We start from the raw sequence: 22,055 nt of genomic DNA on the forward strand, positions 1-22,055 counted from the left end.
TGTTCTTACACACACCCACATAATGCACTGCAGATCCATATCCACTCTGGATCCTATTGATAACGACTCTGCTATTGCTAAATATGACTTTGAAAATCCGATCTGCCAAGCTGAGGATGAAGGTGAGGAAAATTGTGAAGTGCCCAGAGAACTTTCCAGATTACTAGAGCAAGAAGAAAAGATTATACAGCCGCATGAAGAGCCAATTGAGGTTGTGAATATAGGTACTGACGAAGAAAAGAAAGAGATCAAGATAGGGGCTGAATTAGAGGAAGTTGTCAAACAAAGATTAATCCAGATGTTACGAGACAATGTTGAGATCTTTGCTTGGTCCTACGAAGATATGCCTGGGCTCGATACTGATATTGTGGTCCACCGCCTACCTATCAAAGAAAACAGTCCTCCGGTCAAACAGAAGTTACGAAGAAGCAGACCTGACATGGCTCAGAAGATCAAAAAAGAGGTTGAAAAGCAATTCAATGCCGGTTTCCTGAGAGTGGTAAGCTATCATCCATGGAAAGGTCAGAATGTGCGTAGACTATAGATATTTGAATCGAGTAAGTCCTAAAGATGATTTCCCCTACCACATATTGACATCCTAGTTGATAGTACTGCGCAATGCAAAGTGTTCTCTTTCAAGGATGGTTTCTCAGGTTATAATCAGATCAAGATGGCACCCGAAGACATGGAAAAGACAACTTTCACTACACCTTGGGGCACCTTCTGTTACAAGGTCATGCCATTTGGACTGAAGAATGCAGGGGCAACGTATCAACGTGTAATGGTAGCTCTGTTCCATGATATGATCCACAAAGAAATAGAGGTTTATGTCGATGATATGATTGCAAAATCCAACACTAAAGAAGAACATTTAGACCATCTGCAGAAATTGTTTGATAGGTTGAAAAAATACAAGTTGTGACTGAATCCGAACAAGTGCACCTTTCGCGTAAGGTCTGGTAAGCTACTAGGTTTCGTTGTTAGTTGTCATACCCCAAAATTTGCCCGATCAGATCTATATCTTTTAATTCATTAAGGGTCAAAATTAAGAGTCATGGGGTTTGACATTCCTATTGTCAAACCCGCCCTCTTATAAAATATCCTGAGAAATAAATGGGGTGCGATTAACAGGTGTTTCAAGGGTTTCATCATTTGTTAATATTATTTTTCTTTTACTAACATTTGCATTTGTTTTTTATTTTGAATTATTATTAGTAATTTTTATTACTTCTAACTATTAGTATTTAATATTGGTAATTTTATTATTAATATTAATATTAATATTAGGTGATATTATTATTAATATTATTTTAACATTATTCTTATAGAATTTGTATACATTATTATTAACTAGTTTTATTAATTATATATTAGGATTATTAGTATTAATGTAAATATTATTATCAAAATTATTTTTAATTGTTAGGATTAGTTGGGCAATAGGCCCATTAGGTGTAGAAAACCCTAATTGGGACTAATATAAATATAACACTTTTTACTGTACAAAGGAGGCCGACTCCATTCACTAACCCTAACACTCTCTCACGTAACAATTTTCCCAAACATGTAAATATTCCACAACCCTTATTCATACCTGCTCCTCCTCCGATTCCCTCATACATTACGGACCCCTATTTTTTCGCTGGAAAATGCAAAGGAGAAAGAAACTATTCACGCTAACCATTTTCTCATACTGTACATATTGTAAATATTGAAAATCTTGTTCATCTCTTTATACACACAGCGTAGAACAAAAAAAAGACTGAGAAACAACTTTCTTGGTGAAACCTCTCTCTCATGCAACAATAAGATGGCCCTCACATTTGTTTTCTTTCTTGACCACCACTAACATATGAAACAAGCTTGCTTTTAACAACAAAGGAGGAGAAGGAGGTTGATAATAAAAAGGAATTAGTTTCAAGCCTCCTGCGGAACCGTATCGCACAAAAGACCGCCACGGCAACTCAGTCGCTCAAACGGCCGTCGGGAAACTCAACCGACAACCACCGCAGATCCCAGCAGCGCGCGGCTGCCTTCGGCGTCCAGATTTGGGACCGTGTTGTCACCGACTACAACACCACCACTTCAAACAACTTGCCAGCGCCGCCGCCGTCCTTTCACCACCAGAGACAGCTTCACAGCCTTCAATCATCTTCGTCTTTTTTCCAGATCCAACATAATCGGTAACCTCTTGATTCTTTTTATCTTATGTCTTTACCATTTGGTTTATGTTGTTTCAATCTTTTTGTGTGATTTATTCTTTAAAAAAAAATGAAAAGGTGTATAAAATAGAAGAGAAGAAGGTTCGGGTACTGTAACTAAGAAAAAGTAGAAACTTGTTTCTTAAAATATGTTCATTTGATTTATACTGAGTGTCATGTGTTTTTGATTTGTTTATACAATTAGGATTAGATCTTTGGCATATTATCATGTTATTTTTAACAAATAATGGGGCATTTGTCACTTTGTGGTTGGGTACAAGAATAGGTAAACAAAAATTTCAAGAGATATTTTCTTTAGAGATCAATTGCCATGCGTAGAAACGGAAACGTAAGTTTGGTGTTACATTTTTTAAAGTATTTTGGGCAATGTTTAAACTTAATAACTTTCTTTATTTTATTAATTAAATAATTTATTCAAATAGGTTTATATTCTAACTTATTTTAGGATAATAATTAATTTTGTGAAATTTTAATTGTTTAATGGTTTGTTGCTTTTGATGATTTAATCTAATTTTCTCCCCGAACCGACTATACCTATTAGTCGCAGTAGGCGAGAAATAATGTTGATCAATTTAATTCAGTTGATGATAATAATTTAATTAATCCTTGAATTAATTCTCTCCTCGACCCGACTAAATCTATTAGTCGCATTAGACGAGAGATAAAAATAACAATATTCAGTTAATTCTCTCCTCGACCCGACTAAAGCTATTAGTCGCTTTAGACGAGAGATAGAAATTATATAAATTCTAAAACACATTCAATTTGCTGCCCGCGACGATCAATCTATCGATCTGAGTAACCAGCAATGCCCATTAATCTGTTAGCTATATTGATCAAATCTATTGATCACCGCATCTAACAGTGTCATATCAAAGCAGGGTTGTACGCCCAAAACAACATTTAAAACACTAAACCACAATACCACGGATTTACATCCCTTCAAACACTGCGATGTTCACAACTACGATAAGGTAATTCTAAATACCTTCGGACATTTGCAACATCTAAAACTACGATAGGCTATTCAAAAAGCCTCTAAACAATTTCAAACCACAACTTCAATCCTAAGGCGTACAACCCTGTGCCCGAACTACGTTGACTCTGATTCTCCATAAGGAGATACGTAGGCACTTGGTAACAAGGCGAGTCCCCCTCCCTAAAATCTCAATTTTTCCCCTATTCAATTCTTTAGCCATTAAATCCTAATATTTTAGCCATAAACCTTTACCTTAGATTCAAAGCCAATAGGAAAGGGTTGAGGGTGCCTAACACCTTCCCTCAACCTGATTATAATAACTTACCCCGATCTCTAAACTGCGTAGGGTTTCCTATTCGCCCTTCAGAATAGGTGGCGACTCTAAAAGCTAAATTTTTAGGGCAGGTTGCTACAGCTGGCGACTCTGCTGGGGACACACTATAGGTGAATTATTATGCTCCTAAGGCTTGAGAGGGTTTAGGTTTTGGCAAACCTTTCTAGGTTTTTGGCGAACTTTTTCAGGGTTTGGCAAATTTGCCAAAAATAGGGTTTGGATTAGGATTTAGATTTTTTATTTTATTTAAATATTTAATTTTTTAATTAATTATTTATATATTTACAATTCCTGTTTACAATTATTATTCACAACAATTTAAATAAATATTTTCGACGTTAATATTTATTGTTGTGCTTCTGGAGCTACAAATGACAGGATTTGGGGATCAGGTTCTTATAAATATTTAAATTCAATTTTATTTATTTATTTACGGTTTTTATTTACAGTAATTATTTATAGTAATTTAAATAAATGTTTATTTAAATGATTATTTGTTTTACTGTAAATTTTGGGTGTATATAAATTGTTGTTAAACCTAAGCGTGGGAATTATAATAATGACCAGAGGAGAATTACATCGCCTACGAGTCTTATTATAATTCCACTCAGAGTGGGTTGAATATCCGGAAAGGTCTGATACGAGGCTCGACCTTGTTGAGGGCTGGACTTGGTATTTGGCTGATCTCTCTGGGAACCTACCCCTAAAATTCGAACCTCATGGATTAATGAGTTGTTCCAAAATCCAAAGAGACAAAAAGTCTCGGCGGCTACGAACGACCCCATGAGACCTTCTAGAACATACCAATGGGAAGGGTAGGCACCCTAAGCCGTTACGTCGAACCTATGAACCTAGGGCTTATGTGCTTACGTGCTTATTATATATGCAATTTATATACTGCGGATGCCTTGCATTTTAATTTTTGCAGGTACTCCTACGCGTTCCCTGGCCTGCAGGGATCCCATTTCTAAGACCATGTCCTTACTACGAAGGACACCTTCATTTATTTACGTTGATTGGCCTCGTGATGGCCATGAGACTTAATGACTGTCATGAATAGTCACACCGCGCCTGCATTTATGCACTCCCTAGCCTGTAGGGATTTTATTTTCATATCTCCGTATTCTTACAACTACGTGTCCTTCCCACGAAGGACATTTTCGTTTACGCACGTCAATTGGCCTCTCGATGGCCATGCGATCTAGTGACTGTCTTGAACGGTCACTCCGTGCCTATGTCTATGCATTCCCTAGCCTATAGGGGATTCTAACTCTAAAAACGTGTCCTTCCCACAAAGGACATCCTTGTTAGCATACGTTGATTGGCCTCTCGATGGCCATGCGACTTAGTGACTGTCTCGAATGGTCACCCAGTGCTTACAACTACGTATCCCCTAGCCTGTAGGGATGCTACTTCAAAAAAAATCGCGTCCTTCCCCGAAGGACAACTTTATTAGCATGAGTTTGATTGGCCTCTCGATGGCTATGAGATCTAATGACTGTCCTGAACGGTCACTCCATGCTTGTTCTCGCGCACCCTCTAACTTGTAGGGTTTTGGATTTCCGTTTGTACATCTTTCATCCCTAGCCCGTAGGGATTTCACTTCATCCGATATCGTCCTTATGTAGGTTGTGTTCCGCACAGAGAACCTTCCCACCAAGGACAACTTCATTGGTACACGTTGATTGACCTATCGATGGCCATGAGACTTGGTGATTGTCTTGAACGGTCACCAGCCGCTACCTTATGCATACTCCCGAATCTAAGGGATTTCCCTTAGCGTGTCATAACGTTTATCCTACAAAGATTCCACGAGGGTCTAATGTCGCCTCTAAGGCTATCCCTAGGATTATACGTCATACGTCTGCATTGCATACACGGAGTTACAATACAAGGAGTCTCGCATACGCATGCATTTGCATTGACATACATTTGCATCTACATTTACATTTGCATCTTCACCCGCATCCACACTTACCGTGCTAGCCGATTTCCTGAAACTCATGGAGAAAAATCAAAGGATCGTAGACTACGGAGAAAGGAGAATAAAAGATCTTAGTCTTGCTAAAAAAAAAGATGCCTTTCGCCATGCCAGCCGCATGTCCATGCCTTGTCATAACAGGATTATGAATACAATGAAGGTTGTCATCGAGCAAGGATTAGTTCAACAAAGAGTTCCCTCATAGATACACTCAAGATGTATCTAGTTATAAAGGGGTTCATCTTAGAACATATCAAACTTTCGAGGACGCTCTACGATAACCTGGGGACAAGGATTAGTCCAACTAGGGCAATATCCTGAACAAAGAGGCATAACTACGATGGAGGGAATTCGACATATGTCAGCCCCACACCAAGAAAAAAGGGTCATAGGTGATACTATCCTTAGGAAAGGCAAAAGAGGTTCAGTCAAAGGAAACTCATGAAGTTCCGATACGACGAAAACCCACCGCTAACGACTTAATCCCGCCAGGTTTGACATGTCCAAAGAAAATTCGAGGTTGCCCTCACTTCTACAAGTTTAAGAATCTAAGGAGTAAAACAAGGTCAGTGGATCTACAAAGGAGATTATCCCTAGGATCAATAGGTGTTTACCGTGCTCACAATTTCAACCCTTACGACCGCTAAGTGTTACTCAAGATAAAAGTTGTACCTTCGGATTAGTAATTCTAATGGGACAACCATGCAGGTTTTGGAGTCAATTCATTCACTCACTACCATGACTTTCCAGTCACACACTTCTATTTTTAGGGTTATTAACAAACTTGAGGGAGAATGACGAATACAAATGACTAAGTCCAGCTAAACATATGCTTTCAGGGTAAGACCGAGCCGAGGATGTACAGGCATTGCTTCAATTCCTAAACAGTGGAGATATAAGGATGTTAATCCCTCGTTACCCCCTCGAGCCAGGAGTTGGAGTTTGTTTCTACTTTTCAAATAAACCTTGATTTTAACCAGGGACAGGGTAGATGTCAACTAATTCAATGATGTATTTTGGTTGCCAAGAGAATCAGTCAATCCAAGCATAAGGTTCAAGCATATCTTCTTCCTCGCATTCATCCAAGATTGAGGAAGCAATGGAGGTAACATTTACAACACCTTCTTCCTCATTACATTATTCAAGATCGAGGAAGTATCAAAGGCGAAGCTTACAAATCAAAATCAACATAGCAGTCACAATATTCAATATCCAAGGATCAATCTCAAAAGGAGTATTCAAAAGAAAAAGGAGAAAAGCGCCCGCTAAGTCAAAATTCCATGAATAAAAAAAACGACTTAGGCAAAATTTAGGGCATCCCGATGGATCAAATTCAAAAGAATTGGATCATGCAAAAATAAGGGATAAAAAACAAAGGTGAAATACAAAGGATAAACTTGTGACTGCTAAATCATCAATGCTTGGATCTCTATTAAGGCTTCTGCTCAACATCGAAACTGAAACGATTCTCTTGCAAACAAAGCACATCCATTGGATTAGGCGAATTTTTTAGGATCCGGAGAACATCAAGGAGAAAGGGGTGGGATAAATAAAAATTTTGAGCCTTATATCCATTGTTTCTTAAAACATGAACCAGGCCAAGTTACAACATTTAAAAGTCCTAATTGAGGCAAGGTTAACCATGAAAGCATGTTAAGCAGGATTTGTTATACTGACTCCTATGTTTGTTAAAACTATCTCTAACCAATGTGCTTCTTCAAGCATTCTTTCCAAAACCATCCAGTCCTAATTCATAACGGACTTCGATTTCAAAACTTGCATACGCATTCCATTGGAGCTACTTCTCAAAAGGTACAACACCATCTACAAGTATACACTTAGCATCGAGGAAATCTCGAAATGGGTTAATCAAAGGTGATCATTTCTAATAAAGACCCTGGAGTCGGAGGAACCACATCTAGGGGGTTCTCCTAAACAGGGGCAAACTTTCAAGGATCGCAGGGGCATACAATCAAAGATCCTATTTACTAGGGGCATTCTTCCTAAGGTTCAATCGACTTGGGGCACATCTCAAAGCAACCTCAAACAGGGGCATGTCAAACATGGGAAGAATTCAAATTCAGAAGGATAACACACTATGGATAGTCCTCCATATCATGGAAACCAAGGGCACACCCTTTAATCTAAACGGCAAAGCATCCGACGAGGTTATTCCTCGGGGCACTTCCCTCATAACTTGTAGATCATAGGCACCTTCTCCACTGAACACTGGGGCATTGGATATCAAATCCATAAGGCAAAAAATTCAAAGGTTAAAAGTGTGGAGAACCTCCAAAGTTTAAAGGCGTGGGGTACTTCTAAAAAAATATCAAACTGGGGCAAGGCGCACAACAAAAGGAAAAAGGCGTTCTCGCACCTCACAACATCGAACAAATCTTTCTCCTAACTACGATCTTCAAAGTTCAAACAAAACAGGTATTGGGAAATCGCGCTAGCATCACACCCCACCTTATCAAACAAACCTGCAACTCCAGCAAGCTATATACGCTTTGGTTATCAACAACCTACCATTGGAGCATCATACAAATACATACAAATCATGCATTGCATATATTGGCTGATACATTACACCGTAACTCTTTATGTGGTCTTCTTTAAGACGAATCTCACAATCCTTTCTAGGAGTTTCTTCAAGCTGTCTTATGCAAGACAAATTATCACCATTTCCAAGAACCTCTTTAGATAGTCTTCTTTAAGACATTACTTTTCTAAGCACCTTTTCAGGTAGCCTTCTTCGAGACATTCTTGTCCTAAGCACCTTTTCAGGTAGTCCCTTTCAAAAAAAAAAACAATTCGTCATCCCTCTCAAGAACCTCTTCAGGTAGTCTTCTTTAAGACATCTTTCAACCTTTTCAGGTAGTCATCTTTAAAGATATTCTTCATCCCTCGCTAAGAACTTTTTCAAGTAATCTTCTTTAAGACAAATTTCTATCTACGCTAAGAGCCTTTACAGGTGGTCTTCTCTAAGACAAATTGCTACCATGTCGAAAAATCATTTCAGATAGTCTTCTTTAAGACAAACATTCACTTCCATTCCAAAAAGACCTTTTCAGGTAATCTTACAGAAGACATTACTTCGTTCCACTCATTACGTCAACCAAACATACGCATAAGCATACATAAACATTACAAATCCAGCATAAGCATAGTCAGGGTATAAGTGCAAGCATGGAGTAAACAAGCTCAATGGGTTTAAGGAGATAAAATCTCGGGATTGCATCATCATTAGCATACATACATACGCATTAGCATACGCATATCATCTAGTGCATTTACACATCACAAAAAGCCCAATTTCTATTGGCAGTCCAAACCATCATTAAACCCAGTTCCCGTCTGGTAATCAGTTCCCGTCTCACTATTACATCAAAATTCAAATCATACTACAAAAGCCTAGTTTCCCAACCCTCGTGTTGTGATTGGTGTATTTTCTCCGACCCTCGAGTCGTGAGTCTCCGAACAGGTGAATCTTTTCCATGCAGGTAAATTTTGCTAGAACTATAGCAGGCGATCACTCTTATGCAGGTACGCTTGTCAGAACTATGGCAGGTAATTCCTTTGGTGCAAGTGAATTGTCCGAACTAGGACAGATGATCCTATTGGTGCAGGTGAACTTGCTAGAACTATAGCAAGCAATCCTATTGGGGTCCACAAACTGCGAGTAGCTTACCAGCACTATGGTAAGTGAGAGATATAAACTGCGAGCAGCTTACCAGCACTATGGTAAGTGAGAGATACAAACCGCGAGTAGCTTACCAGCACTATGGTAAGTGAGAGATATAAACTGCGAGTAGCTTACCAGCGCTATGGTAAGTGAGAAGTTCACAAACTACGGTAGCTTGCCAGAACTATGGTAAGTGAGAGATACGAACTGCGAGTAGCTTACCAGCACTATGGTAAGCGAGAGATATAAACTGCGAGTAGCTTACCAGCGCTATGGTAAGTGAGAAGTTCACAAACTACGGTAGCTTGCCAGAACTATGGTAAGTGAGAGATACAAACTGCGAGTAGCTTACCAGCACTATGGTAAGCGAGAGATATAAACTGCGAGTAGCTTACCAGAACTATGGTAAGTGAGAGATATAAACTGCGAGTAGCTTACCAGCACTATGGTAAGTGAGAGACACAAACCGCGAGTAGCTTACCAGCACTATGGTAAGTGAGAGATACAAACCGCGAGTAGCTTATCAGCACTATGGTAAGTGAGAGATACAAACTGCGACGTAGCTTGCCAGAACTATGGTAAGTGAGAAATTCACAAAATACGAGTAGCTTACCAGCACTATGGTAAGTGAGAAATCCACAAACTGCGAGTAGCTTACCAGCACTATGGTAAGTGAGAAATTCACAAACTGCGAGTAGCTTACCAGCACTATGGTAAGTGAGGGGTTCACAAACTGCGGAGGCTTGCTGGCCATAGCAAGCCAATTACACAATCAACAGGAGGTCCTCGCTATTCCTTTTCAGGAACCTTTCCAGGAAGTCTTCTTCAAGACGTATTCCATCCTTTCTAGGAGCTTTTCCAGGCATACAAGATTTTTCAAACGGTTTCTCAACTGGGTTTATCACGTTAGTCCCTCGGCAGTGATCTTCTCCAAAACATCATCAATAACAATCAAAGGTGTCATCTTTCTTTTCAGAATTGCTAACACACTTCGATTTACATAACTAACAATCATGCATCATTCAATTGCATATCTCATTCATACATAATGCATATACAAACATCGCTCTCATTTATTTTGAGAAGCTTACTGCATCATACATCGCATGCATCATAACATTGCATAAAATTCAGGTTGCCTTTTAGGCCGGGCTACAATCGAAACACAGTGATTCCTTTCGAAAGCATCTGCTTCGCATTCAAAAGAGAGGGGTATTTACCTTGGGTGGCATCTGTAAGCCCATCTCCCATGGAATTTCTTCCCAACAAAGGCAAATTTCAGGGCATTTCAGTGTTCAATCATCTTCTACCTTTAGATTACGATAGGCAGACGTGCCTATCCGACTCTTCAGGTTTAAGAAGATTGAACAGGGGCAGCTGTCATACCCCAAAATTTGCCCGATCAGATCTATATCTTTTAATTCATTAAGGATCAAAATTAAGAGTCATGGGGTTTGACATTCCTATTGTCAAACCCGTCCTCTTATAAAATATCCTGAGAAATAAATGGGGTGCGATTAACAGGTGTTTCAAGGGTTTCATCATTTGTTAATATTATTTTTCTTTTACTAACATTTGCATTTGTTTTTTATTTTGAATTATTATTAGTAATTTTTATTACTTCTAACTATTAGTATTTAATATTGGTAATTTTATTATTAATATTAATATTAATATTAGGTGATATTATTATTAATATTATTTTAACATTATTCTTATAGAATTTGTATACATTATTATTAACTAGTTTTATTAATTATATATTAGGATTATTAGTATTAATGTAAATATTATTATCAAAATTATTTTTAATTGTTAGGATTAGTTGGGCAATAGGCCCATTAGGTGTAGAAAACCCTAATTGGGACTAATATAAATATAACACTTTTTACTGTACAAAGGAGGCCGACTCCATTCACTAACCCTAACACTCTCACGTAACAATTTTCCCAAACATGTAAATATTCCACAACCCTTATTCATACCTGCTCCTCCTCCGATTCCCTCATACATTACGGACCCCTATTTTTTCGCTGGAAAATGCAAAGGAGAAAGAAACTATTCACGCTAACCATTTTCTCATACTGTACATATTGTAAATATTGAAAATCTTGTTCATCTCTTTATACACACAGCGTAGAACAAAAAAAAGACTGAGAAACAACTTTCTTGGTGAAACCTCTCTCTCATGCAACAATAAGATGGCCCTCACATTTGTTTTCTTTCTTGACCACCACTAACATATGAAACAAGCTTGCTTTTAACAACAAAGGAGGAGAAGGAGGTTGATAATAAAAAGGAATTAGTTTCAAGCCTCCTGCGGAACCGTATCGCACAAAAGACCGCCACGGCAACTCAGTCGCTCAAACGGCCGTCGGGAAACTCAACCGACAACCACCGCAGATCCCAGCAGCGCGCGGCTGCCTTCGGCGTCCAGATTTGGGACCGTGTTGTCACCGACTACAACACCACCACTTCAAACAACTTGCCAGCGCCGCCGCCGTCCTTTCACCACCAGAGACAGCTTCACAGCCTTCAATCATCTTCGTCTTTTTTCCAGATCCAACATAATCGGTAACCTCTTGATTCTTTTTATCTTATGTCTTTACCATTTGGTTTATGTTGTTTCAATCTTTTTGTGTGATTTATTCTTTAAAAAAAAATGAAAAGGTGTATAAAATAGAAGAGAAGAAGGTTCGGGTACTGTAACTAAGAAAAAGTAGAAACTTGTTTCTTAAAATATGTTCATTTGATTTATACTGAGTGTCATGTGTTTTTGATTTGTTTATACAATTAGGATTAGATCTTTGGCATATTATCATGTTATTTTTAACAAATAATGGGGCATTTGTCACTTTGTGGTTGGGTACAAGAATAGGTAAACAAAAATTTCAAGAGATATTTTCTTTAGAGATCAATTGCCATGCGTAGAAACGGAAACGTAAGTTTGGTGTTACATTTTTTAAAGTATTTTGGGCAATGTTTAAACTTAATAACTTTCTTTATTTTATTAATTAAATAATTTATTCAAATAGGTTTATATTCTAACTTATTTTAGGATAATAATTAATTTTGTGAAATTTTAATTGTTTAATGGTTTGTTGCTTTTGATGATTTAATCTAATTTTCTCCCCGAACCGACTATACCTATTAGTCGCAGTAGGCGAGAAATAATGTTGATCAATTTAATTCAGTTGATGATAATAATTTAATTAATCCTTGAATTAATTCTCTCCTCGACCCGACTAAATCTATTAGTCGCATTAGACGAGAGATAAAAATAACAATCTTCAGTTAATTCTCTCCTCGACCCGACTAAAGCTATTAGTCGCTTTAGACGAGAGATAGAAATTATATAAATTCTAAAACACATTCAATTTGCTGCCCGCGACGATCAATCTATCGATCTGAGTAACCAGCAATGCCCATTAATCTGTTAGCTATATTGATCAAATCTATTGATCACCGCATCTAACAGTGTCATATCAAAGCAGGGTTGTACGCCCAAAACAACATTTAAAACACTAAACCACAATACCACGGATTTACATCCCTTCAAACACTGCGATGTTCACAACTACGATAAGGTAATTCAAAATACCTTCGGACATTTGCAACATCTAAAACTACGATAGGCTATTCAAAAAGCCTCTAAACAATTTCAAACCACAACTTCAATCCTAAGGCGTACAACCCTGTGCCCGAACTACGTTGACTCTGATTCTCCATAAGGAGATACGTAGGCACTTGGTAACAAGGCGAGTCCCCCTCCCTAAAATCTCAATTTTTCCCCTATTCAATTCTTTAGCCATTAAATCCTAATATTTTAGCCATAAACCTTTACCTTAGATTCAAAGCCAATAGGAAAGGGTTGAGGGTGCCTAACACCTTCCCTCAACCTGATTATAATAACTTACCCCGATCTCTAAACTGCGTAGGGTTTCCTATTCGCCCTTCAGAATAGGTGGCGACTCTAAAAGCTAAATTTTTAGGGCAGGTTGCTACATTAGTAGTAAAGGTATTGAAGTCGATCCTGCAAAGGTAAAAGCTATACAAGAGATGTCTGCTCCATGAAACGATAAAGAAGTTAGAGGATTTCTATGACGTCTGAACTACATTGCTAGATTGATCTCCCATCTGACCGCCACTTGTGAACCAATCTTCAAATTACTGAGAAAAGATCAAGTAGTGAAATGGAATGACCAATGTCAAGAAGCCTTTGACAAAATCAAGAGGTACCTGCAAGAACCTCCGATCATGATACCACCTGTTGAAGGACGAACTCTAATTATGTACTTAACCGTGCTAGAGAACTCAATGGGGTGCGTACTGGGGCAACATGACGAGTCTGGTCGAAAAGAGCATGCAATATACTACTTTAGCAAAAAGTTTACCGACTGTGAAACAAGATACTCACTGCTCGAGAAAACTTGTTGAGCTTTGGCATGAGATGCTCGCCGACTGAGACAGTATATGTTGAACCATACCACTTTGTTGATCTCTAGAATGGACCCTATCAAGTACGTGTTCGAAAAACCTGCTCTCTCTGGACGAATAGCAAGATGGCAAATGATATTAACAGAATACGACATCCAATATACAACACAAAAAGGAATCAAAGGAAACGTAGTGGCAGATCATTTGGCACAACAAGCTGTGGACGACTATCAATCCATGAGTTTTGAATTCCCAGATGAAGATATTATGTTTATTACTAATTGTGAAGAACCTGGTCCGGATGAAGGACCTGAGCCAGGAGCCCGATGGACTATGGTTTTTGATGGAGCTTCAAACGCACTTGGAAATGGTATTGGCGCTGTGATTATCTCTCCAGAAGGTGGGCACACTCCATTCACCGCAAGACTATGTTTTGATTGTACCAACAATATGGCCGAGTATGAAGCGTGTATCCTAGGACTCAGAGTTGCTATTGACTTAAGAATCAAGTTCTTAGAAGTATATGGGGATTCAGCCTTAGTAATCAGTCAAGTCAAGGGAGAATGAGACACAAAACATCCTAATCTCATGCCTTATAAAGATTTGGTGCTATCTTTAATTCCACACTTCGAAGAGATTACTTTTGAACATATCCCTCTAGAAGAGAATCAGTTAGAGATGCATACCAGACAACTCCTCTTTCAACAAAACACAACATATTAACCAATCAATAGGCAGAACTCACATCTTCATGAGATAGATGTAGGAACTCCAATCATGTCGGCAACATTGTATTTATAGACTTCTTCCCATCACAGAATTTTGAAAACTGTAATGATGAGGCTGATTTTTAGAATTCGATCCTTGAATTGCATATGTAAATAGGAACATAAAAGTAGGTTAATACTATACTACAAAAGAACCCAGATATGGTGGTAATACATATACAGTACAGGTATAAGAAGTTAACAATGATATTCTAAGCCACTTATCATATACTCTTAAATAATTGAACAAGAGTCACATGTGAATAAATTCTAGACAAATGGTCTGAATTTCGAAAATTCCTGAGAACTTGCACGTAAATAATTCGTCAAGTAATTGAGTATGGAGCTTAAACTTCTAACACTTTTCTTCATTCTTTCTATTTAAATATCTAACTGTCACTTTTTGGTGTTTGTTACAAACACGCCAAATGATCTCTTGCATCAACAATGTGTTGATAGCCAAGTTTGCATTTGAGCTGATATGAATGAACATTGTGCATCTGTTATCAATGCTCAATCAAAGCCCCTCTTCTTATATCATATCTTCAATTACAGCTGCCATTTCATTGCTTGAGAAGTTGCCTGTTCGAGATATTTATAAGTCTTATGATATTTCGATACACCCATAAGCCAGAAATCAAAATTGTCAACTGTAACTATATTTATGTATTTCTGTCTTGGCTTCTCAACATTTTCACTTTGCCTCACACTCTTTATCTTCTTCACTGGAATAGAAACCTGTACATCATACACATATATATCTCCTTTAAGAATCTTAACAAAATATTGGAAAAGGAAGACTCAGAAATATGAATAGGTTTGTTCATGACATACCTTATAGTGGATCCTACACATTTGACCTTTCTGATTAAACACTTTTATTGATTTGTCACTGCAAAAGGCAACCTTTTCAGTGGAGATAAAGAGGAGACCAGCTAGAGGGCCAGATGTGGTCGACAAATAACAATGGCAAACTTTCAGTAGCGTCTCCCCTTCGATCACACTAAAATACTTGATGAACACTTTCTCTACTCCACCCACTGGAAGAATTCTTGCCCCTAAGCTCAACTTCCTTTTTATAGTTTCAGATATGTTTGTCACTGAATTTTCAGAATTACTATCGGCCTTCCTGCTGCGCTTTTTCTGGTTAGAACTTATACTACCTGAAACATTGAAGCACTATATATTTGTAAAATCATCAATACTTAATGAAATTATATTAGATAATCGTGATTCGTCCGTCTATAAAGGAAAAGAAAGTCTTACATTTGCTTTGATCTTTGGATGGATATTGATATTGATGAGAGGCTGAATCGAGCAAGTATCTGTTATCCAATTTTTGAAACTGGTTTTGTATGATGGGAGTTCCAACAATTAGCTCGTGAAGAAGTGAGGTCTGCATATTGATTGACTAATAAGGTTTGTGTTCTGTTGAGAAGGATATCTAGTAGATTGCAAGGAAGCTAGGCTCACTTGGTTAGAGATCAGTCCCTTAGTATTTAAAGAAATGAAAAGTAGGAAGTGAATCTTGAGCCTTTTGTTGGATGACTCGACCATGATGTTGGAGATATAATAAAGACACTGCTGACATGGGAACTTGATGGACTTTATTCAAGATAATATATTGATATCATGGATTGTTTGGTTACTTTTAGAAAAAAGATGGTAAAGAAGGAAGATATATATAAGTAAGCTTTTTAAAAAGTAAAGTTAACAAGGTTTAATTTTAGAGGTTTAGAGAAAGGTTTATATATCTTGAGGAGCAAGATTTCATGGTGTACAAGACACGTTGTCCAACTCTTTGGAGAACTGCAGTATTATGGAAAAATAGGTATAAAGAAATTAAAACAAAAAAGGTAAAGGATGATGAGATGGTTTACATTAGCAGAACTTTATGAGTCGGTATTGTAACTTTGTGAAGCTAGACTTGTCTAAATTCTATTGCAGTAAGGTAGGCATGTAAAACTAAAATGAAGACCAAGTATAGTAAGTTAATATGTCATCTCCTAGAAATGCAAGGCCTCTAAAAACATGGCGCATTTGGAAAATAATTGGTGTTTCACTTTTCCATGGGTGCCATCTCCTTAAAAATAATGTTTGTGGTCCTTCCAATTTCTTAATATTAATTGTGTACTTCAAGCAAATTATTATTCATGAATTCCTGACATTTTCTTATAACTTTCACAAAAATTTGAATTACATTTGAGTGAAAATTAAGTTGAGCAGTGAGTGTGTAGATTGCAAACAGTAAAATTATATGACTATGTTGTGTCCTATAGAATATACTATAGTATAATTATATATGTGTCACTATATCACTTTACTTTTTGTTATCTTATCAAAAGAGAAGTTAAAGGGTAGCATCACAAAGTTAAGAATTGCAACTAAATAACTAGCTTTGATGATGCATGTGCACATAATAAGATAAGCACGTGTCATTTTTTTCTTTTATAGGCATTACTGCCCAATTGTTGAAAAAGTTAAATTTAAGGTTAATGTTAAATTGATGATGCATGTGCACATAATAAGATAAGCAAGTGTTCATTTTTTTTCTTTTATGCGCTCTCGCTGTATTTAAGGTTAATGTTTAATTTCTACTGTCCAGTTAAAATCTTAAACTCTCGTTTTTATTGATCCTAACTTTTATTGTTTTTAATTCTTGTTACAAAACAGTTGAATTAAGCATTAGAAATTAATACCAGATAAATAATTTTCATTAATAAAGTACGTCGAAAGTATTACTCGATTCCCTCGGTTATGTGACCTTACATACCGATAAAAAGTATTTAGCCGGACATTATTTTAATAGACGGAACAGAATAAGCATAGCAGATGAATAATATTCCGGGCATAATTCTATAAACTAACATAAACAGACAATAATAATTTAAGCTAATAAATGAACCTGAATTAATATAGCAAGACTGAATATTGAAATAGAGCAGCACTCGTTCTTGAATTCGCTACAGGAATTAAGTTCTGAAAATAAACCTGATGCTAAAACTAAAACTAAATCTGAAGCTAACAAAGAAAACTTAATCGCAATATTATTTCCGGTGTGGAATCTATTGCCGGAAGTGGGTAGGAAACATGTAGCAGAACTTGAAAATTGCAAAAGAAATTAATGTGACGGCACTAGGTTAAAGTTCGTAACCCTCTCAATTAGTCTTGATGGGTATTTATAGAGCTGCCTCAGATTTTTGGTCTTGAGTTTGTTTCGTCTCTGTTGCAGTTCCTTTGGAGGAGAAAATAGCGGATCGTGAAAACATAGTCTCTTCTGGGCTTGGGTGTGTGACTGACGTCACACACTAATATTCAAGGGGGTGCCGACCGGCAGGAGAGGGTGTATGCCGACCGGCAGGCACTTCAAAATGCCCCACGTCACGTGCTCCACTTTCTCTTGTGCGTTGGGCTTGCTTTGCAGACCGGGCCTTTGCTTCTTCTATGTGCACTTCCTTATTTAAATGTCCTTTTAAGCAATCTCTCTTCATTTTAGCTCTTTTTTCCGATTATTTCTTTGCGAGCTCCGATTAAATAAATTCGTGAAAACAAATAGAAATACCAGCACTATACAAAATAAAATAATAAAATCAAAATAAAACAGGATAATAATGCATGTAAATTAAGCTAAATATACAATACGTTTTTCTGTTATCAAACTCCCCCACACTTGATTTTTGCTTGCCCTCAAGCAAACAATCAAGAAAAAGGTTTTACACATGCATGACAATCATCTTGATTCGTACGCGGTCGGGGCGATACTTTGCTAGAGATACAAAAGCTCAATACAAACACTAAAGATACAGTGGCGACACTAGACAACTCCAGCTTATGCAGACCGACTCAAATCATGCTATTACAGCTCATCTAGACCCTTTCGCTAGATTTTGCTTGTTTTCATTCGAGCGCAATCACATTAAGCTCTTTATCTTCACACGCACATAGTAAAGTAACCGGTTAGTGACTCTGATCCTTATTATCACGGGGCTCTGACACATTTCTGTGGTACTCACTTCTTTAACGAATTGTAAGTTGCGGGGGATCGAACCGTAATTCGTCCTACCAAGTTCAATACCAGATACTTTTGAACCAACTGACAATAGGTTTCTTTATTGTTCACGAGATATACATCCTTTGGGTTAAATGACCGGTACAGGGTCACCTAGCTTAGTTAGTGCAATCTTTTAAATTCTTTACTGAGAATTTTTCAGGATCATTCACTTATATTCATCGGCTCTCTACGTAGTTTGTGTTTAAGACGGTGTTGACTGCTGAATAAACTACTCGAAGCTACTTTAAAAATAGAGGTTGTAGACTTTGAAATAATAGGTACTTAAATTGACTCTTGCATAAATCAGAGTTCTATAGTGTCAATACTGTAGCAATTTTGTTTAATAGTGCTTCAGTTCCAATCATATCTTAAATTGTATATCTTGGTACTTTTCGAGCGTGTCAGGCTATGCATATAAAATAAAATATTTATGGTTCAAGTAGGCGGAGAATTCGAGAAACGGAAAGATACTCACATATATTAAGCTTAGAGTACATGGATTGTAGTGACGGGAAACTAAATTTTTTTTTTAGGGAATAACTAAAAATACTGAAAATTAAATACTAAGAATTGAAATCTACTGACAATAATTAGAAAAACAGCGAGCTTCCTCCCCCACACTTAAACGTTGCGTTGTCCTCAATGCGACTTTGTGTGGTAGAAACGGTGAAAACTCACTACTCGTTTCCTCTTCCTCGTGCTCTCCCTCGGGTTCGTGCTCTTCCTCCTCTTCGACCTTCATCGTCGTCTCTAGGAGGAACTATCCCAGCATGGTACACATACTCATGTAAGCCCTCAACACGATATTTCAAGCAATGCATTTTGTTCCGTGAGGTCTGCAATGCTTTGATCATTCCATTGCGCATAATCGTGTTGATCTATTGACATTTGACGCATCAGCGTCATCATTTAATTATGTCCCGCCTCAATCCTTTGATGACACTGAGTTTCTTCCTCGTAGTTGCGTATCATCTCTCTATACACATCATTCAGTGTGACTGGTTGATTCCTTCTTCGGGGTTGAGGTTTAGATGGTCCAACAATGTTTTCAGGATTGGGTTGGGGGGTTTCATCAGGCTGGGGCTCTCCTTGATCCATTTCTTGTTCAACCTCATCCATATTATCTGCATTATTTTGATCACCTTGTATGTTTTCACCAGGAGCAGGTGCGTCGAGATCATAGATCCAACTGTCTCTGCTCTAAAGGGGTGGACTGGAGTAGTTTCGTTAACAACGAACCAGGATAAAAATCATTGTGCAAATTGTTTTTATCTTAAGAGTTTTTAAAGTCACACTTATTCAAACTCCCCCCCCTTTCTAAGTGTTTTTCTATCCTTCAAGGATGTCATTTTTATGGCTATACCAGAGCATTATATATTTCAGAGGATGACAAAGTGCTGATGGAGTGTGCGATGATGGGAATAAATAGTTTGGTTGTTTGTGATCCCATAAATAATATTTTCAAGATTCCTAAATTTTAATACAGCAACGAGGGTGAGATGGCACCAGAAGTATATATTGGGAGTTTGATATCACCTTAGTAGATGTTGTGCATCTTGACCTGGTTTAGAGACTCAATTACAGCCTATAAATTAACATATGATCTTGTTATTTGTTTTATGTTTACTAATTACTAATGGTATATGCAACTTGAGAAATTATTATGTTTACTGTAACTAACTTAATTAACAACAAACAAGTATTATAATATAGGGCCATGGGAAGACCTTCATAAATCCATCATATATATATATATATGAGAGTTGTTAATATGATTAGTCTAAGAACTATGAAGTACTAAATTCATAAATTTGTTGAAGGGGTTTCTGATAGTTCTGAATGTACTGCAAATTTATTCATTCCGTTTAGTTTGTAATTTTGGTTGATATAAGCAAGTCAATTTTTCCACTCTATTTTATATAATACAGGAAAAAGTTAGAGACGTGTAAATAACTAAACATTCAATCTTCAACTTTTGAATTACTTTTCATCCTATTGAAAGTATCACAATGTTACTTATCAACAACGTCAACTCCTATAGCTTGCATCCTCTTAATATCTACTCACATACTTGTGTTATCCTTGAAACTTGCATTTCAGACAAGGACTGTGGCAGGCAGCTGTTCACTCTTAATGATAACAATTTTAAATTATTTTACTTTTTCTCAAAGTTGTATTTAAAAACTGTATTTACGTCTAAAATAAAAATAGACACGAGGGGTCTATGTTGAGAGTTTGATATAGTTTGGTTGTTTATGATTCCATAAATAATACTTTTATGATTCCTAAATTTCAAAACTACATCTACACTGAGAAGACACGAGGGGCCTATGTTGAGAGTTTGATATCACCTTTGTAGATGTTGTTCTATATGATGTGGTTTAGGGACTTAGCTGCGGCCTTTATGTTAACAAATCATCTTGTTATTAATTTTATGCTTATTCTAATTACTATTGTCTCCATGTTTTCCTGTTAATTCATGATATATGGAACATGCAACTTCAGAAATTGCTATGTTATATTTCATTTATTTGTTAGATAGATCTTCCAATTTTGTTTTCCATTTATTAATTCATGATATTAAAAGGTTAAGGTCAGCAATATGAAGACAACCAATTTATATAAGGTTGGTATTCTCAACTTAACATTAACTCTAAGGATATGCATTGATAATGTATTTTGACATTCAATTTAATAGTTGTATCAAGTTCTTGCCTTTGACAATATGTCTTGAGCATTGCAAAAGACCGCATCTCTACCATATGCATTGGTGTTTGGTCTTTGTCTTGTGATGAGCCTATTTGTGTATACAAACTGGTCAAGGAAAGACCTTCATAGCCAACTCTATACAAGATAACATATACAACTACTGAAGAAAATTGGTACTGGTTAAAGATGAAAAAAGCTACTATACTATTCTATTGTCTCGGTTTATATAAATGATGGTTAAAATTGATAAACTGAAAAGTTTGTTTATTTCATTTGAGAAGTTGGCTATTTAAAACCCTTACCTAACAAAATTAGAGAACAATCTACACGTCAAAAAATAGGACTTCCTAAAGACTAGGCAACTTATTAACAGCACAGAAAATAACTCCTACAACCTAGAAAATAACTCCTACAAACTAGGAGATTAACGATAACAAAAATAATGATGTTACATAGACAAAATCACGGTGGCAGAGGCTGGTTCGAACTCTGCTATGGGCTGGGGCTGGAATGCTGATACGGTTCCTCTTGACAGCAGCGACAGTGCTGTTCTTTTGTGGCAGGATCTCAGTGACTCCATTTCCCATGTGGTTTTGAGTGAATCTTCAAAGGATGCTTTCGCTTGGCGAATCAATCCGGAGAGAGTGTTCACCGTTAAGTCTTTTTATGAGTGGTTTAAAGCAAAGTTGTCGGGACCTCCTATCAATTATTTTCTTTGGTTAGAAGATTATTCATAATAGAATAACTACTAGGACCAACTGCACAAAAGGGGAATTTTGGGTAGTAACGACTTTCTCTGTGTGTTTTGTTCGATGGAGGAGGAGTGTTTATCGCATATTTTAGGGGAAGTCGGGTAGTGGTGGCTATTTGGAAGAATTCTTCGAGTGGAT

The 22,055-nt window shown here is 37.1% G+C and overlaps 1 protein-coding gene across 1 annotated transcript; it reads right to left on the reverse strand.

Annotated features, from left to right (window-relative positions):
• Positions 1-14,567: 14,567 nt before the first annotated feature.
• Positions 14,568-15,852, reverse strand: LOC131628036 (GEM-like protein 4). Its single transcript, XM_058898898.1, has 3 exons — positions 15,672-15,852; positions 15,240-15,568; positions 14,568-15,143 (listed from the first exon to the last, which is right to left on the reverse strand). Exons 1-3 carry the CDS (start codon positions 15,805-15,807, stop codon positions 14,955-14,957), a joined length of 654 nt encoding a protein of 217 aa, XP_058754881.1. The 5' UTR covers positions 15,808-15,852; the 3' UTR covers positions 14,568-14,954.
• Between the last annotated feature and the right edge of the window lie 6,203 nt (positions 15,853-22,055).

Source organism: Vicia villosa, unplaced genomic scaffold (assembly GCF_029867415.1).
Source record: "Vicia villosa cultivar HV-30 ecotype Madison, WI unplaced genomic scaffold, Vvil1.0 ctg.000422F_1_1, whole genome shotgun sequence".
In the NCBI taxonomy this organism is placed as follows: Eukaryota; Viridiplantae; Streptophyta; class Magnoliopsida; order Fabales; family Fabaceae; genus Vicia; species Vicia villosa.